Genomic DNA, 17,878 nt, shown 5'->3' with positions numbered 1-17,878 from the left:
CTGTGACCCGAGTCTCACGGTGAGATACCGTCACTGCGGTGGGAGCCATTAGGACGGCGAAGCTGGAGAGATGGTCACAGCTGCAGGTGGTGTGAGTGCTGTTCGTGTGCACGGCGGTGCAGCCGTCCGGAGACCAGCTGCCGCTCTCGGCCACCACTTTCCAGTAGACGCAGAGAGCCTCTTCCTCCTCTTTTTTGGCCTGGAAACACAACAGAATCATCCTCATCCTCACGGGACCACAGAACATCGGTTCTGTTATCACATGTCTATAGCAAACCCGAGATCATCTACACCAAAATCCCAGGCCCTGCTATTGGAGCGAAAGGGAAATAAATCCTTGCTAGCCGTTAGCACTGGGGAACCTGGCACATGGCTGAGCAGTTCCGACAGCATCCAGCAGAGGGCAGTGCTGTGTGCACACATACACATGGGCACCCTAACCACGTCATTACCGTATCTAAGCGTTTCATGCTGATTCCCTGAACCCCACTATCTACAGAAAGCGGCTTTCCAGTTATTCCGGCTCAGGGGTGAGCTGGGTGGAGCTGTTACCCTAGAGCACTTTGCACAGCCCTGTGTCATGGTGCGACCCCCGGTAACCTCCTCCAGTAACACAGCCCCAAGGCGTCAGGAATAAGGAGGCCTCCTCTTCTCAGGACCATCGTGAGCCAGAAAGGCAGCATGGTTCAAATGCCCGGCAGGAGATTGTGCCTTCTATAGGCCCCTCTGGAGCACAGCTATGGAGCAAAGTGAGGGGATCTCCCTCCACGCACCTGTCTGTGGCGCAGGGTGAAGTTTGCGGGGCTGGAGAGGTTAATGGGTCTCCCGTCTCCGACGGCCCCACTCACCACCCTGGAGTTGAGGTGACTCTTCTCCAGCTTCCCAGCCGGTAGGTTTCCATCGCTGAGACGTCTCGCACTGATGATGGAGTCCACGGTGGAGTAGGAAATAAAAGCAGCAGCCCCCAAACCTGCTGGGAGAGGTGATGATCCCTCGTTAGGGAGCTGGGGACACAATGGCAAAGAATGAGCCAGCCAGGTGCCCAGGGGTCACAGAGAGTCTGTGGCAGATCTGGGAATGGAACCCAGGATCGTGGCCACAATTCTGAAGATTTAGCCACTGGACTAACTGGCTGGAAATGTCCAGCTGCAGGATGCAGAGATGAAGATACGGATTTTCTCAGTGGGACCAGGAGAGAAGCTGGCCAGGGATGAGGTTCCCGTGATGCTGGAGGATTCAGGGCCCTGAATATGGCAGCTGAGGGTACATGATACCTTGGGCCTCCACATCTCCATTTGGGGGTCTAGCTAGAATAGGGCGTCTCTGCCCTTTCCATTCCCTGGGCCTACTTCATACCAGAGACCCTCTCATGAGCCGTCTCCCCTCTGTGCCCCCAACTCCTCACTGCTGGGGGATCAAGCTGTGGGACAGGCAGGAACGAAGGTGTCAGCTCCATGGCCACAGCCTGAAAACCACTGGCTCAGCCAGCAAGGAGCACTCCAGGGCTAGAGACAGAGGCCAGGGCCCGGCCTGCGGATCCATGGGGAGGGAGGGAGGAATGGGGGAGCCCAGACTGGGGTTCGGTGCCCGGGAACCGCTCTGTGCCATGGTTTGGGCTCTGGGTGTCGCCCTCCCCAGGATGGTACCTTGTGTGGCTGCCCCGGTGACTGTAGCACAGTGCACGTCCATCATCTCCTCGTGAGCGCTCAGTGTGAAGACCTCGCTGTGCTGGCTGCAGTTCCCTGTGACGAGCTGCGTCTGGATAGCTGCAGGGGGTGGGGGTGAGGAATGACAGAGCCCCTCGCTGTGAAACCACTTCCCTGGGAATCTGTCCGTTCTGGGCCAGATCCACCCCCCTCCCACTCCACTTGGCTCTTCCACACTGTGGGAGGGGGAAGTTTGGAGCCCCCCAAGTAACACTGATCACCCCCCATATCCCCTCCCCCCATTCCGGTTGTGTCTCCCTGGGGATGCTGCGTCCCCAGCAGGGGGAGTAGTGGAGGTGGGGGGAGGCGCCTGGCTCAGCGTGGCAGCCCCTAGTGGTGAAATGCCAAATATCACATTTAAACCCCTCTCAGGCTTTGCTGTTGCTCCTGGGGGCACTGGCGGGGCTGGGTTATATTTCCTGGTGCAGGGGCCGTGCTGTTCTGTGTCTGTACTGAACACAGGCTCACATCACAATGGTATATAGGCTCTAACTTCCAGTGGATTTGGGGCACAGTGTGTAACCCCGTATCTCACGGCAGCCAGCAGGTGGCGCTGAGAGCCACACGTCCCCCCTCACCCAGAGACTCTGTCGTCACGTTCTGTGTTGTCCTCTCCGGAGACCGGAGCGCAGTGGCCAGCGCGGCCCATTCCACGCTCTGCAGCAGGACCGTAACGGCCGACACCACCTCCCACTTGTCTCCACTGTCCCAGAGGGAGGTGCTGTTCAGGAGGACACTGAAACGGAGAGTCACGTTCTGGGGACAGAAAAGGAAAATCCCTGGGAGCGAGGAGTCCGGGGGTTCAGGTGCCACGTCCCATGTGTTCCCAGGGGGCATTGGGCATCCCAGCCTCTCCCAGTTCACGGGGCTGCAGTGCTCTCAGAGGGGGAGCCCTTTACAAAGGGGGTCCACTGACGCTGGCTCGGGGCCCCACTGGAACCTGAAGCTAACTGGGGCTAGAACCCTTTGTCCTTCCTTCTTCACTCCCGCTCCCCCATCCCCCATCCCTCCATTACAGATGCCAGGGAACAACATTGTCACAAGCCCACAGCTTCCTAGGCTGTCTCTATGCTGCATCTGGCAGCTGCTCAGAAATGCCTGGCAGGGCAGGGATAGAGCCCAGATCCTGCTGACCGATGAGCTGAGGGAGAATCCCCATTAACTGTTAGCAGTATAGCACCTCTGATGAACAACCACAGTTCTGAACACTAGACGGCACACGTGGGTGGACAAACACAAACGTGCACTCACACCTCTCGAGGGCATGTGCCTGCAGACACAGACAAACACCACTAGAGGGTGCACCCCCCTCCCCACAGCAGGGGAGGGCACAGATCTTGTCTGAAGAGTATCTACATGTCTCTCTCCCCCTCAACCCAGTCAGACTCCTAACCCAGCACAGCAGCACGCAGGGCTCTGGGGCACACAGGGGCACTAGCCTGCAGGGCACATTCCAGGGGCAGAGCCTCTCACCTCCAGTGATAACGCCGCACTCCCATCTCCGCACGTGGACATCAAAATCTCTACGGTTGAATTAAAGAAAGAGCAAAAACTGCTGCTTCTGCTGCTCCGCTTTCCCTGCAGAGAGACCCGGGCAGAGGGTGAGTTCTGCAGGCGCTGAAGGGTGACCGACACGGGTGTTTGCCTTATGCCGGGGCCTGATCCTGACACCCCTCACTGAGTGAATAAAGCTTTTATACCAGACGTGTCCAGGACATGTACGATGGTGCTGTTGCCACAGCGAGAGGTTCATGTGGAGAAAGGGAACAGTTTCTAGTAACAGCTGGAATATATCAAGGCTTGGGACTAAGCCCCTTTTTGTTCACATGGGTGCTCGATGCATTGACAGAAAGCAGCCAGAGAGGAGTTCTCTGGCACCTGCCTTTTACAGATGATGTCGTGCTCGTGGGGTAGAGGAAAGAGGAAGTGAAGGAAGATGCAGAGAGACATGCAGGTGCATATTGGAAAGAAACGGCATGAAAATCAGCAGAAGAAATCAGAGTACATGGTCTGTAGATTCAATGCTCTCCTGCAGGAAGACAATGGGGGTGTAAGTCTGGGGACCAGCCACTAGCAAAGCTACAGAAGTTTTAGAAGGTTTGATATCGATTTGCAAACACCTAGAAGATGATAAGGTGATAAGTAACAGTCAGCATGGATTGTCAAGAACAAATCCTGTCAAATCGACCTGACAGCTTTCTTTGGCAGAGTAACAAGCCTGGGATGGGGGGAAGTAGTAGATGTGGTATATCTTGACCTTAGCAAGGCTTTTGACACTGTCTCACGTGACCTCATAAACAAACATAAAGGGAAATACAACCTATATGGAGTCATTCTAAGGTGGGTGCAGAACTAGTTGGAAAACCATTTCCAGAGAGTAGTTATCAGTGGTTCACAATCAAGCTGGAAGGTCATATCGAGGTGGGTCCTGCAGGGATCAGTTCTGGTCCAGTTCAGTTCAATATCTTTGTCATAAACAGATAGTTAAGGGTTAATGTCTCTTTTACCTGTAAAGGGTTAACAAGCTCAGTAGACCTGGCTGACACCTGACCAGAGGACCAATAAGGGGACAAGATACTTTCAAATCTCGGTGGAGGGAAGTCTTTGTTTTGTGTTCTTTGTTTTGGGGGGTGTTCTCTCTTGGGATTAAGAGAGGCCAGATGTACATCCAGGCTCTCCAAGCTTCCGGAAATATTCTCTTCTATTCAATATAGTATTAGAAAAGGCGGATTAGTCTTTTGATTGATTTCTGTATTTGCAAATGTGTGTTTGCTGGAGAAATATTTTATTTTTGTTTGCTGTTACTGTGCTTAGGCTAGGAGAGGGGGGGAGTCCCTTTAGTTTTATAAGCTGTATACCCTGTAAGCATTTCCATCCTGATTTTACAGAGATAGTTTTTACTTTTCTTTCTTTAATTAAAGCTTTTCTTTTTGAGAACCTGAGTGTTTTTTTCCCTTGTTTGAGACCTCAGGGGATTAGTCTGACTCACCAGGAATAGGTGGGGTGTGGGAAAGAGGAAGGGGAAGGTGAATCCCTCTTTGTTTTAGATTCAAGGAGTTTGATTCAGTGTGGAGCCTCGCAAGGCAACCCAGGGAGGGGAACGTCAGGGAGGGGAAGGAGGGGAAATGGTTAATTTCTCCTTGTGTTAAGATCCAAGGAGTTTGGATCTGTGTTCCCCAGGGAAAGTTTGGGGGGAACAGGGAGTGTACCAAAACACTATATTTTTGGTTGGTGGCAGCATTATCAGATCTAAACGAGGATTTAAGTTTAGAAGGGTCCATGCAGGTCCCCATCTTTTGGACGCTAAAGTTCAAAGTGGGAAATAGACCTATGACAATCTTCATCAATTATTTAGATCATGGCATACAGAGAACACTTATAAATTTGTGGATGATACCAAGCTGGGAGGGGTTGCAAGTGCTTTGGAGTGGTAGGATTAAAGTTCAAAATGATCTGGACAAACTGGAGAAATGGTCTGAAGTAAATAGGATGAAATTCAATAAAGACAAATGCAAAGTACTGCATTTAGGAAGAAACAATCAATTGCCCATATACCAAATGGGAACTGACTGCCTAGGAAGGAGTACTGCGGAAAGGGATCTGGGGGTCATAGTGGATCACAAGCTAAATATGAGTCAACAGTGTAATCTTGTTGCAAAAAAAGCGCATCTCATTCTGGGACGTATTAGCAGGGGTGTTGTAAGCAAGACACGAGAAATAATTCTTCTGCTCTACTAGAAGGATGAGGAGGATCGAGTCCCAGCGATGAAAGGAACAAACACAGAATTGGATTGGGGTTTACAGGGGTCACCGTAATACCAACAGCAAAGGTTTTTGTCTGGGAATTTCCATGTTAGTGGTACAAAACACAGGGCAAAATCCCCAACAAATGAATGATGGGATCAAACGTACCTGCAGAGAGAAATTCCTGCACGTCTCTTTGATTCCCTTGAACTCAGCGCTGCAGTTAATGCTGGGCACTTGGAGCGATGGGAAGAGAGGAGCAGACGTTAGAGTTTTCATATCAGATTTTCATCTCAACTTACTCCTGCCTGGGGAAAATCCCCTTCTCTTCCCAGCCCCGCTGGCTGCTCTCTGTGCATTTGCCCGTCCTGCCCTGCCAATAGTTTAACGTGCGGCTGCTACAAAACTCCCTCCCTTCCTCCCCGTCTCACTCTGTCTCTCTCTCCCCTCCATTTACATTCGGCTTTGCCGGTCCCTCCTGCTCCCGTCTCTGAGACTTCTTGACGTGTTTCCATCTGCTCTGCAGAGAGACCTGCTGGGTACAGATGCCTCTGCCCACTGGGGAGAACCCACCTTTCCACATGCCTTAGCCCCGCTGTGCTGCCGACCAGGAGCTGCCCAAGGTAAGCGCCACCTGAGCCCCCTCTGGCACCCAAACTCCCTCCCAGAGCCTGTATCCCGCTCCGCCTCCTGCACCCCAACCCCTGCCTGAGCCCTGAGCCCCATCCCAGAGCCTGAACCTCACACCCCCACCTGCACCCCAACCCCCTGCCCTAGGCTCAGCCCGGAGCCTGCACCCCCTCCCACACCCCAACCCCCTGTCCCAGCCTGGGGAGAGTGAGTGAGGGTGGGAGAGAGTGAGTGATGGAGGGAGAGGGATGCTGTGGGTGAGGTGGGGCCTTGGAGAAGGGGCAGGACAAGGGCAGTGGTGAGCTGGAGCCAGGTCCCATCAGTTCGCAAGAACCGGCTGTTAAATTTAGAAGCCGATGTAGAACTGGCTGTTAAAGGGACGGGCGGGTGGGCAAACAACTCCGGTCCCCAGGCCACATTCGGCCCATGGCACCGTCCTGCCCCCCGCCTGAGCTCCCAGCTGGGGAGGCCGAGGCTTCCCCGTCCCCTCCCCCCCTTGCAGAGCCGCAGTGTGCTGAGCCACCGGCCCCAGCGCTCTGGGCAGCTCAGCTCCTGCCACTTTAAGCAGCAAGGTAAAGGGGGGGGGGTGCGAGCTCCAGCAGGCCGCACGGCATCCTTACACGCTGCCCTAAGCAGCATGGTAAGGGGACCGGACCAGGGCTGGGAGTAGGGGTTGGATAAGGCAGGGGCCGGGCAGGGAGCGGTTGGATCGGGCAGAGGTTCTAGGAGGGGCAGTCAGGGGCCGGGGAATGGGGGGGTTGGGTAGGCGTGGGAGTTCCGGGGGTCTGTCGGGGTGGTGGTGGATGGAGTTGGGGCAGTCAGGGGACAGGGAGCGGGACGAGTTCGGTAGGGGCAGAGGTGAAAGTAAGCCGGTATGCCCCAGTACGGCGTACCGCAAGAGCTGGTGCACCGTACTAGGGTGGCCCGGCTTCCCCAGGGGGCGATTTAAAGGGCCTGGGGCTCCCAGCAGGGGCTGGAGCCCCAGGCCCTTTAAATTGCCACCAGAGCCTCACTGCTGGAGCCCTGGGGCAGGGCTGCGGGGCTCTGGGGGCTGTTTAAAAAGTCCAGGGCTCCCACTGCTTCTACCGACCCTGCTCTTTAAATAGCCCCCGGAGCTCCAGGCTGCTGCTGCTACCCCGGTGGCAGAGGGGGGGAGGAGATACTTGTGGATTCTCGGGGGTAGGACGTGGGTTGGGGTCAGATGGGGGTGGGGGGGAGACAAGCACATGGGGCTTGTAGACACCACATGGTTCCCTACCGGGTCTTCGGCGGCACTTTGGCAGTGGGGGGTGGAGGGGGTCTTCACTCGCTCCGGGTGAAGGACCCGCCACCGAAATGCCGCTGAAAACCCGGAGCGAGTCGACCCAGTAGGGAACCGGTTCTTAGGATTTTGGGAGCTCATCACTGGACAAGGGTGTTTGGGGTCATGTGATTAGACAGTTGGCAGCCCTAAGGAAGAGACACCTGGCCCCTGGCAGCCCTGCTCACCCCTCCCCGGCCTGGCTCCGGCATGGATCAGTCTCAACCCAGCCTGGCCCCGGCCTGGCCCCTGCTCCGATCCCCAAGCCAGACCTGGGCTCGCTGGTGACTGTGGTTCAGAGACAACAGGAAACACCTCAGTGGACGGACAGGCTGGGCTGGGGGAGGAGAGAGCCTGGAGGCTGAGCCCTCCCTGGATAGGGTTGGGACCCAGAGGGACCCCGTCCATGGAGGTAAGGGGGGGGCACCATCCCAGACCAATTCCCAGCTCGCTGCCCCCTCGGGCAGGACCTCTGCCTGTATAATCCCAGGCCCTGACCAGCCCCCCAGGTGCCCCATCCGTGCCCCCCATGGCAGGACCCACCTTGGCACAGGGTCGTGTTCCTGTTGGAGGGGACGTAGCTGGCCCGGCACTCACACCGGTAGCTCCCGATGGTGTTGATACAGGTGACGTTGGGGCTGCAGATATCTGGGGTCTTGTTGCACTCGTCGATGTCTGAGAGGAGAAAGCGGGGGAGGGGGTCACACACAGCACGGCTGGGGGCGCACTGGGGGCAAATGACCATGGAGGCACCCCCCACCCATTGCAGGGGGCGTGGTCTGTTGGTCAGTCTGTCTGCTCCATCTAACCCCCCCCCCCATTCTATTCTCTTTTCTTCTCTGCTATTTGCAGGGCCCCAATCCCTGCAGCGCAACCCCTCCCCCACCCCCAGATCAGGGGCCCAACCTTTTCCAGACCAGGAGCCTGTGATCCCCTCCCTGCACCAGCCCTGACAGAGGGGGGTTAAGGGGGGGGGCGATCAGCCAGTTAAGCTGCAAAGGGGAAGTGACTCAGGCTGCGTGCAGGACGCTGGCTAGAAGGAAGCTCGCCTGGGAGGGGACAGGTGGGGCTTCTCTACAGCCCGAGGGCTGGGCCCAGTGGTGGGGGCCTGAGGCGAGGGGGGCTGGGAAACCCCGAGGGGGGGCTGGGAGCCCCGGAGGAAGGGTTTCGCTAGCAGGCAGAGGGGAGAGGGGGCTGACTTTGAAAGGCTCCCCCAGAATGGGGATCACAGTGTGACCTGGCCGGACAGCCGAGACCCGGGATAGCCACGACTCCGGGAGGAGAAGAAAGGGGGCGCTGAACTGGAGCTAGTCACCAGAAGGGGGCGCCACGCTCAGCGTTACAGACCCCAGCCCCATGGGTCCCCTCCCCGTTTGGGATACACCCAGCCCTGCCCCTCCCCCGGAGCACTAGGAGAAGGGTGGGTGGGCTCTGCCCAGGGGAGTGCAGGGGAATTGGGTGATGTCCCTTTAAACTAGATTCTTTGCTCTCTGGTGGCGCTCACGGGGGTCTATGGCAGAAGCCCTCAGACCCCGACATGCGGCCAGGCCCTGTACGGCTGGTAAATGGGTTGTTTGGAAGCCAGCTGGATCCAGGGGATCCCCCTATTCCTAACACTGCGCAATGAGCAGCGGCCCCACGTCCTTTCCCGGACCCTGCTGTGACCCCCAGGCCGAGGGCCCCGCGGGGCGAATCCACCGAGCCCTCGGACGGATGACGTCAGCTCGACACTCGCTGCCGATCCGGCCTGTGGAAACCGAATCCGGGAGAGATCTGCTCAGCCTCACCCCCAGCATAGCCCCAGCCGGAGTTGCCAGCCAGCAGGTCACCAATCTAGCCCCAAACGGAGGGGACTTTATTGCCCTCGCTGCCTCCTGGGGCCTTTCACCGCTGTGGAGAATCTGATCTGACAGACGGGCCCCGCCCTGCCTGGGCACAGAGAGCCCTGCCGTGATCTAGCCAAACGCTGGAGGGACGTGCACCCACCAGGCTGCCAACGCGGGTAGCGGCTGCTGCCGGGCAGAGGGGGATACACGGGGGACGTCGGGGCTCCATGGTGCAGCGGGGTCACTCACCCCATGCAGGGAGTGGGGTTTTATACCTAGGGACCTGGCTTGTACGTGCAGAGACGCACTCATTCCGGCCACTAAGCTCTCCCTGATATTTATCCATAACGCTTCTGCTTCTCACCGAAATCCTTGTGGGTAAAATCCCCTTCGCCAGACATCAGCAAACAGGTCAATCAGTGGGGAGAGTCCAGAGCGCTCACGGATCCTTCCCTTGGGCCGAGTTCCAGCAGCTCTTTCTCAGACTCCCCTTCTCTCTCTTTCCCGTGACAGCGTTTTGCTATTTCCCGCTATGCCCCTTCCCCTCCGTCATTATTTGCATAAATGCAGCACCCAGAGCGCTGCACCCACATGGCCATAAAGAGCTTCTAGTCTAAATAGACAAGAGGTGGGAGAGAAAACTGAGGCAGGGAATTGCCCAAGGACACCCAGCAGTAACAAAGCTGGGAATAGAACCCAAGTCTCCTGGTTCCTAGTCTCACACCCAACCCACTAGACCTGTCTCTTTCAGCTTACGTTTCTCATAGAAGGCCAAGAATGTGTCTCCCCTGCCTCACCATGCAGCTTTTACCCTCTGCTCCCCTCACTGAGAGGAGCTTTGTGTCTCCTGGCTCACGGCCGGGAGTGCATGAGGGCTGGAAAAAATCCCTTGTTTCTTTGGCAGGAAACTCAACTTTTGTTCCATTGTTAAACCTCTTGGAAGGCAACAGGCTTACGCCATGCCTGTGAGGGGGCTTGTATGTGCCAGCCATGGAACAAGAAGAAAGCAAGTGTGTCCTGGTCTAGTGGCTGGTTCCCATAAGTAGATAACAGCCTGCTACAATAACTGGCTAATGGAGTTACTCCCTTAGTTCCAGCAGTTGAGCTGTATCCTTTCAGCAGGCAGGGTCTGGGTTTGATTCCTGCTGATGATCCAAGTTGGTTCCTTTGTGATGCCAGCTCCTTAGCAGCTACTGAGGGTTTGGTTAATGAGGTTCTAGAAGCTAATGGGTATTTTTGAGCCCAAGCTGTATTAAAGGTTGATCCAACACAGAGTCCTTGGCTCTGTCTCAGCCCATTTGCTTTGCAAAGATCTGACCTTCCCCCACCTCAAAGCTCTGCTATGAAAGAGCATCTTGGGCTCTGATTGCAGCTGCAAGTTTGGGGGGATGTTGCAGCCTCTAATGACATCCCCAGTGCCCTACTCTCCTGCCTCAGTGGAATTAAGCAGCCTGGCAAGAGACATGGCGACCTTCAATCCCAGGCTCAGTTTCCAATTTGTAAGAGTCAGAACAGACACTGTGCCTGAGTGTGGCGCAGAGAAAGAGTGAGACCTCAGGGCAACCTGGTTAGCTTCCCCATCCAGGCATGCGGGTTAGTGTCAGAGATCCTGGGTCAGCTCAGTGACGGTGCATTAACAGCATCGCCAATGCCAAGCAATCAATAAAGCCCAAACCGTGAGCCAGGCTGCAAAAAAGTCAAGATTGGTTTAAAAATGACAAGATTTTTTTATTTAAATCCATTTGATTTTAGCCAAAAGTAGAATCATGTGACTCCGGGAGGTGGGGCTTTAAGGCAACATCACATGTAAGCAACACTCCAGACAAGCCAGAAGCATCATGCCTTTGCCACGACTGTTTCCAGCTCCCATTGTACCTGGGCAGATCTTAGCCGTATCCTTTTGACTCTTCCCAAATCCCCAACTGCATTTACACATGTAACTCTCTGGCATGTTGATGCAGTTCCCGTGGGGCTCACAGATTGTGGCGTTTCACTGGCACTCGTCGATGTCTGCAAGGAGGGAGAAAGCGCTAAGGCCAGGCTGATCTAGGAGCTGGACCTTGGGCACTGGGGGACGCTGCTGGGGGATAATCCAGGCGTCCGACATGCACCGTGCTCTGGGCAGACAGCGCTGGTTAGAGCCAGGAGTTCAGTGACTGGGTCAGTGAACGGGAGTAAGTGGCTATTGTCCGGAATGAGCTGCTCCAGCAGGGAAGGGAAACGCAGCCCTGCCAGGACACGCGCCTGCTGCTTGCTAAAGCTTCCAAGCGGATCTGGCGATGCCCAGTGCCGCAATATCAGTGCAGACGGCAATGCCTGAATGAGCCACCCGCCCCTGGAGGGGACAAATGGGGAGCTGCTTTGGAGGAAGGGGATAGAGACTAACATGAGGGCTGGTCTAATGCCTGGATATCAGTCAATGGGGTGACCTCCTCTGCACCCCACGAGCTGCCCTGGGCACCCCCTTGCACACAGGACAGTGCAGAACCAGAGGGGTTCAGAGACAGACAATGAGAACGATCAGGGCCTGGAAAAACCCTCAGCGGAGAGAGATTGAACAGACTGGGACTGTCACCTTAGAGTGAATGTAAGAGGGGACGTGTTAAGAGTCTATAAATGCCTGATGGGGATAGAGAAGGGGGATGGGGGCCTTCTGTTCTCCCCATCTCATAACATGAGAGCCAGGGCCAGTCAGGGAAGTTAGAAGAGGGGAAATTCGGAACGGAGCCAAGGAAAGGCTGATTCACGCAATGTACGATTAGCCTGTGGAACTCCCCACCAAAGGAGTCCCTGAGGTCAAGAATTTAGCAAGATTTCAGGAGCGACTGGACATTCCTACGGATGATGAAAACAGCCAGAGGGATCATAGTTAATGGGCACAAAAGTTTGGAAAGAGAGAGAAAACCTCCTGCTGTGGGGCTTCAGCCCAGCTGAGTATTAGAGACCAGGAAGTGAGGGCAGATTATCCCCTGGCTGCCACTGCAGGGCTCTTCCACCATCCTCTGCAGCATCTGGCTCTGGCCCGTTGGAGCCGGGATACCAGGCTAGATGGGCCTCAGCTCTGATCCCGTCTGTACCATGCAAGTGCCACGTTACTTGTGTCTCAGCCTGGCCGGTGCCTGGTTTTGCCTCTTCAGAGGCTGAGCTGCTCCCGGGGCAGACTGAACCTGTCAGAACCAACCGGCTGCATCCTGCCAAGTGCTGCCTCCTCTGCCCGTCAACCCTGCGACACTCGCGGGTTCTCCTGACAGCACCGAGGCGGCTCCGCGTTTCCAGAACCTGCTTTATTCTGGAAACGATGTACAATCGGGTTCCGCCACTGAAGGCTTCCAAGAGTCCATGCGGGATGCGAATGGAGCTTCCAACGTACTTACCCATCCCGTCCTGGTTCCATTGGGATGTTAATTGCGGGTAGCGCCGCAGCCGGGGCCCCGTGGTGCCAGGTGCTGTACACACATCCAGCCACAGCACAGCCGCTGCTCCAAAGCGCTTTCCCCAGCTCCGACGCTCTGTCTGCTGGAGAAGGGGGGCCATGCGCTGGGTTCTCGATGGTGTGGCCAGAGCTCTCCCCTCCCTCGGGCACACGGGTGTCCCGCGGCTTCCAAACTCGCTCCGAGTTGCAGGGAGCTCTGAGATTGGGTGTCTCTAGGGGCTTAAGTACACGGGGAAATTGAGGGTAACAGCTCCTGTGGAATCGCTCCCCGTCCGGACACTCTGGTCTGGAATAATCAGTGCGCTTCCAAAGAGAACAGCGATCGCCATCAATCCCCCCAGGGCCAAGCCCTAGGGATTCTCCACACGGCTCCCGATACCAGCTATCCCCGCACAATCCCCGGGACGCTGGCTGAGATCCCTGCGGCGCTGATTTCTGCTTGTGCCTAGACCCGCCCCAGGGCACTGGCTGGGGTGATCCCACGCGGCCTGGGGCTGGCGCAGGAACGGCTGGGCGAGGTCTCTGCCAGGGGAAGCGTTCGAACCAATGGGCTCCTGAGTTCTCCCAGTGCTACGGGCCCGGTGCTCTGCGCCCCCCAAACGGGGGTGTAATGGGCAGTTTCCATGGGAACGGCCGGCTGGGACTTGACACAAGCTCTAACTACCGGCTGAACGTCGCAAACAAGGGCCTGGAACGTCCCGGCCCCTTCTCCGGTCAGGCAGCCCTGGCTGCCTAAGGGGGCATAATGGCCCACCTAGGAAACACCCTCCCATCCAGGGAGCTCCTTGTCAGTGTGGGGCTGGAAAAGGCTCTGCTCCCAGCCCTGAGGGAGGGGGCAGATTGGGGGCGTGGCCGGGGTGCCCTGCGCTGGGGCTATTCCCTGCCCCCCAGGCCCATAGGGAGCAGAGCGCACTGTGCTGTACGTGGACCATCCACGAGGCCTCTTCCCAGGCTCAGGGGCACTAGCAGCCTGGATTCTGTGTGCTGGGGGCAGCGAGGGCCCCACTTGTCTCCTCGGTGCCCCCCTGCAAACCTAGGGGTTTATTCCCAATCCAAACACTGAGACAGGGGAGATCCTGCCCCCACGCACTGGGGCAGCAGTGGAGGGTCACGGCTGATCACAGCCCCGGTGAGCGAATCTGGTGCCTTTGCTGCAGCTGGCAGCAGCCTCTGGCGCAGCACCAAGCCTGGAATGAGCCCAGGGGTGTGGGTGTGTGTGGTGGGGGGAACTGAGGAGGGTGCGGTGGGGGCCAGGGGAGAGCTCACCCTGGTAGGTGTTCCAGCGATCCCCAGACACTCATTAATATCTGTAATGCAAGAGGGGACGCTCTGTACAGTCCTGGCAGGGAGACGTTCCCCGTATCACCCTCCCCCAACCCCCCACACTGAGCTGGGTGACAGGACCCAGGCGACCGGGCCCCCAGGCAGCTTAACAATCACAGGCCTGGTTCTCAGCTACACTCAGGTGACACTAGGCTGCTCTGGCAGCAGAACGGCCACTGGAGAATCCCCCACCCTGCAAAAGGGGCCACCCCAGGTGGTGTGGAGCTGCTGTCGGGGTCCTGCCCCCACCCTGCTCCTAGCCCCTGATGTAGGGGCCGAGGCCGGGGCCCAGCACTGCAGCTATTCCCTGCCCCCCAGGACCCATGGGGGAGGATTAGGGGTGGGGCTGGGGCACACTGTGCTGTGGCTATTCTCTCCTCACCAGGGCCCGTAGGGGGAGAGTGCACGGTGCTATTTCCATGGCCCACACATGAGGCCCCTTCCCAGCTCAGGGGGGCACGAGCAGCCCAGATGCTGCGTGCTGGGGCCAGCGAGGGTCCCCTCCCCTCTCCCCAGCGCATCTCTGCAGCACAAGGAGTTTGCTCTGTGGGTCTGTTTCTAACCCTGAGGGTTTAATCCCTGTCCAAGCACCAGGCACAGAGGTGAGCCCAGCCCCATGCTCTGCGGGAGCAGGTGAGGGTCACGACTCATCACAGCCTCGCTGACGCCCTCGGGCCACTGCCAAAGCCGGTGACAGCCCCGGTGCAGCACCAGGCCTGGAACAAGCATTTGTGTGTGCGAGGGGGGGTCTCAGCAGGTGGGGGCAGGGGAGAGCTCACCCCGGCAGCTGTTCTCACTCGAATGCGTGAACTTGGCTTTCCCAGAGCTGGACTCGTAGCCATCGCTGCAGGTGCAGTAGTAACTCCCAGGCGTGTTGGTGCAGTGTGCGTTGCGTCCGCAGTCTGGCGGGCTCGGCCCCAGACACTCGTCAATATCTGCAACACAAGAGGGGACGCTCTGTACAGTCCTGGCAGGGAGACGTTCCTGTATCACCCACCTGTACTGAGCAGGGTGATGGGTCCATTGCGACTGGGACCCTGGGAGTTTAACAATCACAGGCCTGACTCTCAGCTACGCTCAGGCGGCACTAGGCAGCTCTGGCAGGGAATGGCCACTGGAAAATCCCCCACCCTGCAAAAGGGGCCACCCCAGCTGGTGTGGAGCTGCTGTAGGGGTCCTGCACCCACCCTGCTCCTCGCCCAGAGGTGGGCAAACTACAGCCTGTGGACCACATCCGGTCCGCGTGACCATCCTTCCTGGCCATTGAGCTCCCGGCCGGGGAAGCTAGCTCCTGGTCCCTCCCCTGCTGTCCCTCCTCCCCCGCAGCCTCAGCTCATCATGCCACCAGCGCTCCGGGAGGTGCGGCTGCCAGTCTCCTGATGCTCTGAGCGGCATGGTAAGGGGGCGGGGAGCAGGGGGGTTGGATAAGGGGCAGGGGGTCCCAGGGAGCAGTCAGAGGACAGTGAGCAGGGGGCAGTTGGATGGGGCAGTCGGGGGTGGTGGTGGTCAGGGGACAGGGAACAGGGTGTGTGTGAATAGGCGTGGGAGTCCCAGGGGGCCTGTCTGGGGGGGTGTGGTGTTTAATGGGTTTTGGGGCTGTCAGGGGATGGAGCAGGGGGGGTTGGATAGAGGGTAGGGTCCCAGGGGGGCAGTTTGGGGCATTGCGTCCTGGGAGGGTCCAGTCAGTGTACAAGGAGCAGGGGAGGTTGAATGGGTCGGGGGTTCTGAGGGGGGCAGGAAGTGGGAGGGGGAAGATAGGGGGCAGGGACCAGGTGGTTTGGGGAGACACAACCTTCCCTACCCGGCCCTCCATACAGTTTTGGACCCCGATGTGGCCCTCGGGTCAAAAAGTTTGCCCACCCCTGTCCTAGACCCTGATGTAGGGGCCGAGGCCGCGGTGCCCAGCGTTGCAGCTATTCCCTGCCCCCCAGGACCCGTGGGGGAGGATCGGGGGTGGGGCTGGTGCACACTGTACTGTGGCTATTCTCTCCTCACCAGGGCCCATAGGGGGCAGGTGCTATTTCCATGGCCCAGACATGAGGCCCCTTCCCAGGTTCAGCAGGGCACTAGCAGCCCAGATGCTGAGTGCTGGGCCCAGCGAGGGTCCCCTCCCCCCTCCCCAGTGCATCTCTGCAGCACAAGGAGTTTGCTCCGTGGGTCTGTTTATTCCCCATCCAAGCACCAGGCACAGGGGTGAGCCCGGACAAGGAGCAGACAAGGCCACGGCCTATCAGAGAGGGGCCAGGAGGCCATTTGGCCTGGGCCGCAAGTTCAAAGGGGACTCAAATCTAGACACTTAATTTTGTGGCATTTGATAAGTTTTGCAACTTGTTTATCGGACCAAAATCAATGTGACCCACCTTCTCTCAGCTTAAAGCTGCAAATTCAAGCAAATAAGGGATGTGGTTTGGTAAGACATAATTTTTTTTGTTAACTGATATAGATTTTATCAAATTAAAGAGTTAAAAATGTTCATAGCTATTGTGTGTTTTTGTCAGTTTGCCTGCGTCAGTGGCTTCAGGTGAAGGCACCTTCAACGTGTCGAAGCAGGGAAAGAACTATCCCCGTTCAGCTCTGGGACAGGAGCGTGTGAATGGGCTCCCCACGCTTAACGTCAACTGTGACACTGCACGACAGCGAGATTTTTCCGCAGTAATTAGTGCATTTGCACAGAAAACGGCTACAAAAGCATTTGTTATAAATATAAAAAAATCAAATTACGTCTCACTCTTTTTTTGGTGCCTTATTTTGTTTTCATGTGTCGTCATTTTGTATGTTTATTATGGCTGGGAGCCTCAACAGCTGGAAGTGGCCTGCGCCTCTCTGGACCTCTGAGAGGGCCTGGGCGAGGGTCACGTCTCATCACAGCCTGGAAGGAGCATTTGTGTGTGCGAGGGGGGGTCTCAGCAGGTGGGGCCAGGGGAGAGCTCACCCTGGCAGCTGTTCTCACTCGTGTGCGTGAAGTTGGCTTTCCCAGAGCTGGGCTCGTAGCCATCGATGCAGGTGCAGTAGTAACTCCCAGGCACGTTGTTGCAGTTTGCGTGGGGTCTACAGTCTGTCTGGTTCGGCCCCAGACACTCGTTAATATCTGTAATGCAAGAGGGGACGCTCTGTACAGTCCTGGCAGGGAGACATTCCCCATATCAGCCCCAGCCCCTGCACTGAGCTGGGTGACGGGACCCAGGCGACCGGGACCCTGAGCGGTTAGTGATTAAGGGCCTGATTCTCAGTTACCCATTTCTGCTGCTGGAATGTCGGAAACAGCCCCCCCCCCCACCTCCCCAAGCCTCCTGTCCCAGGTACGGGGGGTTCAGCCCCACAAACACCCAGATCCTCTATGTGAAGGGGGGGTGGGGAGATGTCCCCCTTGGGGTTCAGGCTCCCTGTGTGTTGGGGGGGGTGACAAGTTGCCTCTCCTCTGCCCCCCTCCCTCCTTGGATCCCTGCAGGCTGGGGAGGGGGGAGTACAGCCAGACAGGGGCGGCTCCAGGCACCAGCATGCCAAGCGCGTGTCTGGGGCGGCACAGGGGGCCCTCTGCCAGTCGCCGGAAGGGTGGCAGGCACTTGCCTGCGGAGGGTGCGCTGGTCCCGCAGGCCGGCCACCGAATCCATGGGACTGGGGACCTCCCGCAGGCAAGCCGCAAAGACAGCCTAGAGCCGCCCCTGCAGGCAGGGCTGCCCCATTGTGCTGCCGTGGGCCCCTCTGCCCCTGCACACCCAGGGGCTGATTAGGGCCCAGGCTGGGATTCAGACGGGTCAGTGTGATGGGCCCCCCCCACCCTGTGCCCATTCACAGAGCCCAAGACTCCTGGCTCCTGCTGCTCACTCTGGAGGCCCCGGTTCGATCCCCAGGAGGGCGGCCCTCACCCGAGCTGCTGCCCCACCCCATTCCCCAGCTGGGCTGAGCACCCCCAGCA

General features: G+C 57.6%; 3 protein-coding genes across 8 annotated transcripts in view; 1 reads left to right on the top strand and 2 right to left on the bottom strand.

The window, feature by feature from the left end:
- Positions 1-17,878, top strand: part of LOC120391382 (adhesion G protein-coupled receptor E5-like) — a 1,047,477-nt gene that overhangs the window by 511,517 nt on the left and 518,082 nt on the right. The window lies entirely within an intron of this gene.
- Positions 1-17,878, bottom strand: part of ADGRE5 (adhesion G protein-coupled receptor E5) — a 291,623-nt gene that overhangs the window by 154,531 nt on the left and 119,214 nt on the right. The window lies entirely within an intron of this gene.
- The window catches only part of LOC120391391 (adhesion G protein-coupled receptor E3-like), a 127,771-nt gene that overhangs the window by 4,775 nt on the left and 105,118 nt on the right, over positions 1-17,878 (bottom strand). The window contains exons 2-8 of the mRNA XM_039515038.1: positions 7,924-8,055; positions 5,619-5,686; positions 3,180-3,284; positions 2,285-2,462; positions 1,647-1,766; positions 774-970; positions 29-199 (exon numbers count right to left, since the gene is read on the bottom strand). Of these exons, the coding sequence (XP_039370972.1) occupies positions 29-199; positions 774-970; positions 1,647-1,766; positions 2,285-2,462; positions 3,180-3,221 (708 nt within the window). The 5' untranslated portion in view covers positions 3,222-3,284; positions 5,619-5,686; positions 7,924-8,055. The remainder of the gene's footprint in view (positions 1-28; positions 200-773; positions 971-1,646; positions 1,767-2,284; positions 2,463-3,179; positions 3,285-5,618; positions 5,687-7,923; positions 8,056-17,878) is intronic.

The sequence above is a fragment of the Mauremys reevesii genome, linkage group 25 (assembly GCF_016161935.1).
Source record: "Mauremys reevesii isolate NIE-2019 linkage group 25, ASM1616193v1, whole genome shotgun sequence".
Lineage (NCBI taxonomy): Eukaryota > Metazoa > Chordata > Testudines > Geoemydidae > Mauremys > Mauremys reevesii.
The sequence above is the reverse complement of the archived record's forward strand: the minus strand, read 5'-3'. Positions and strand labels throughout refer to the sequence as shown.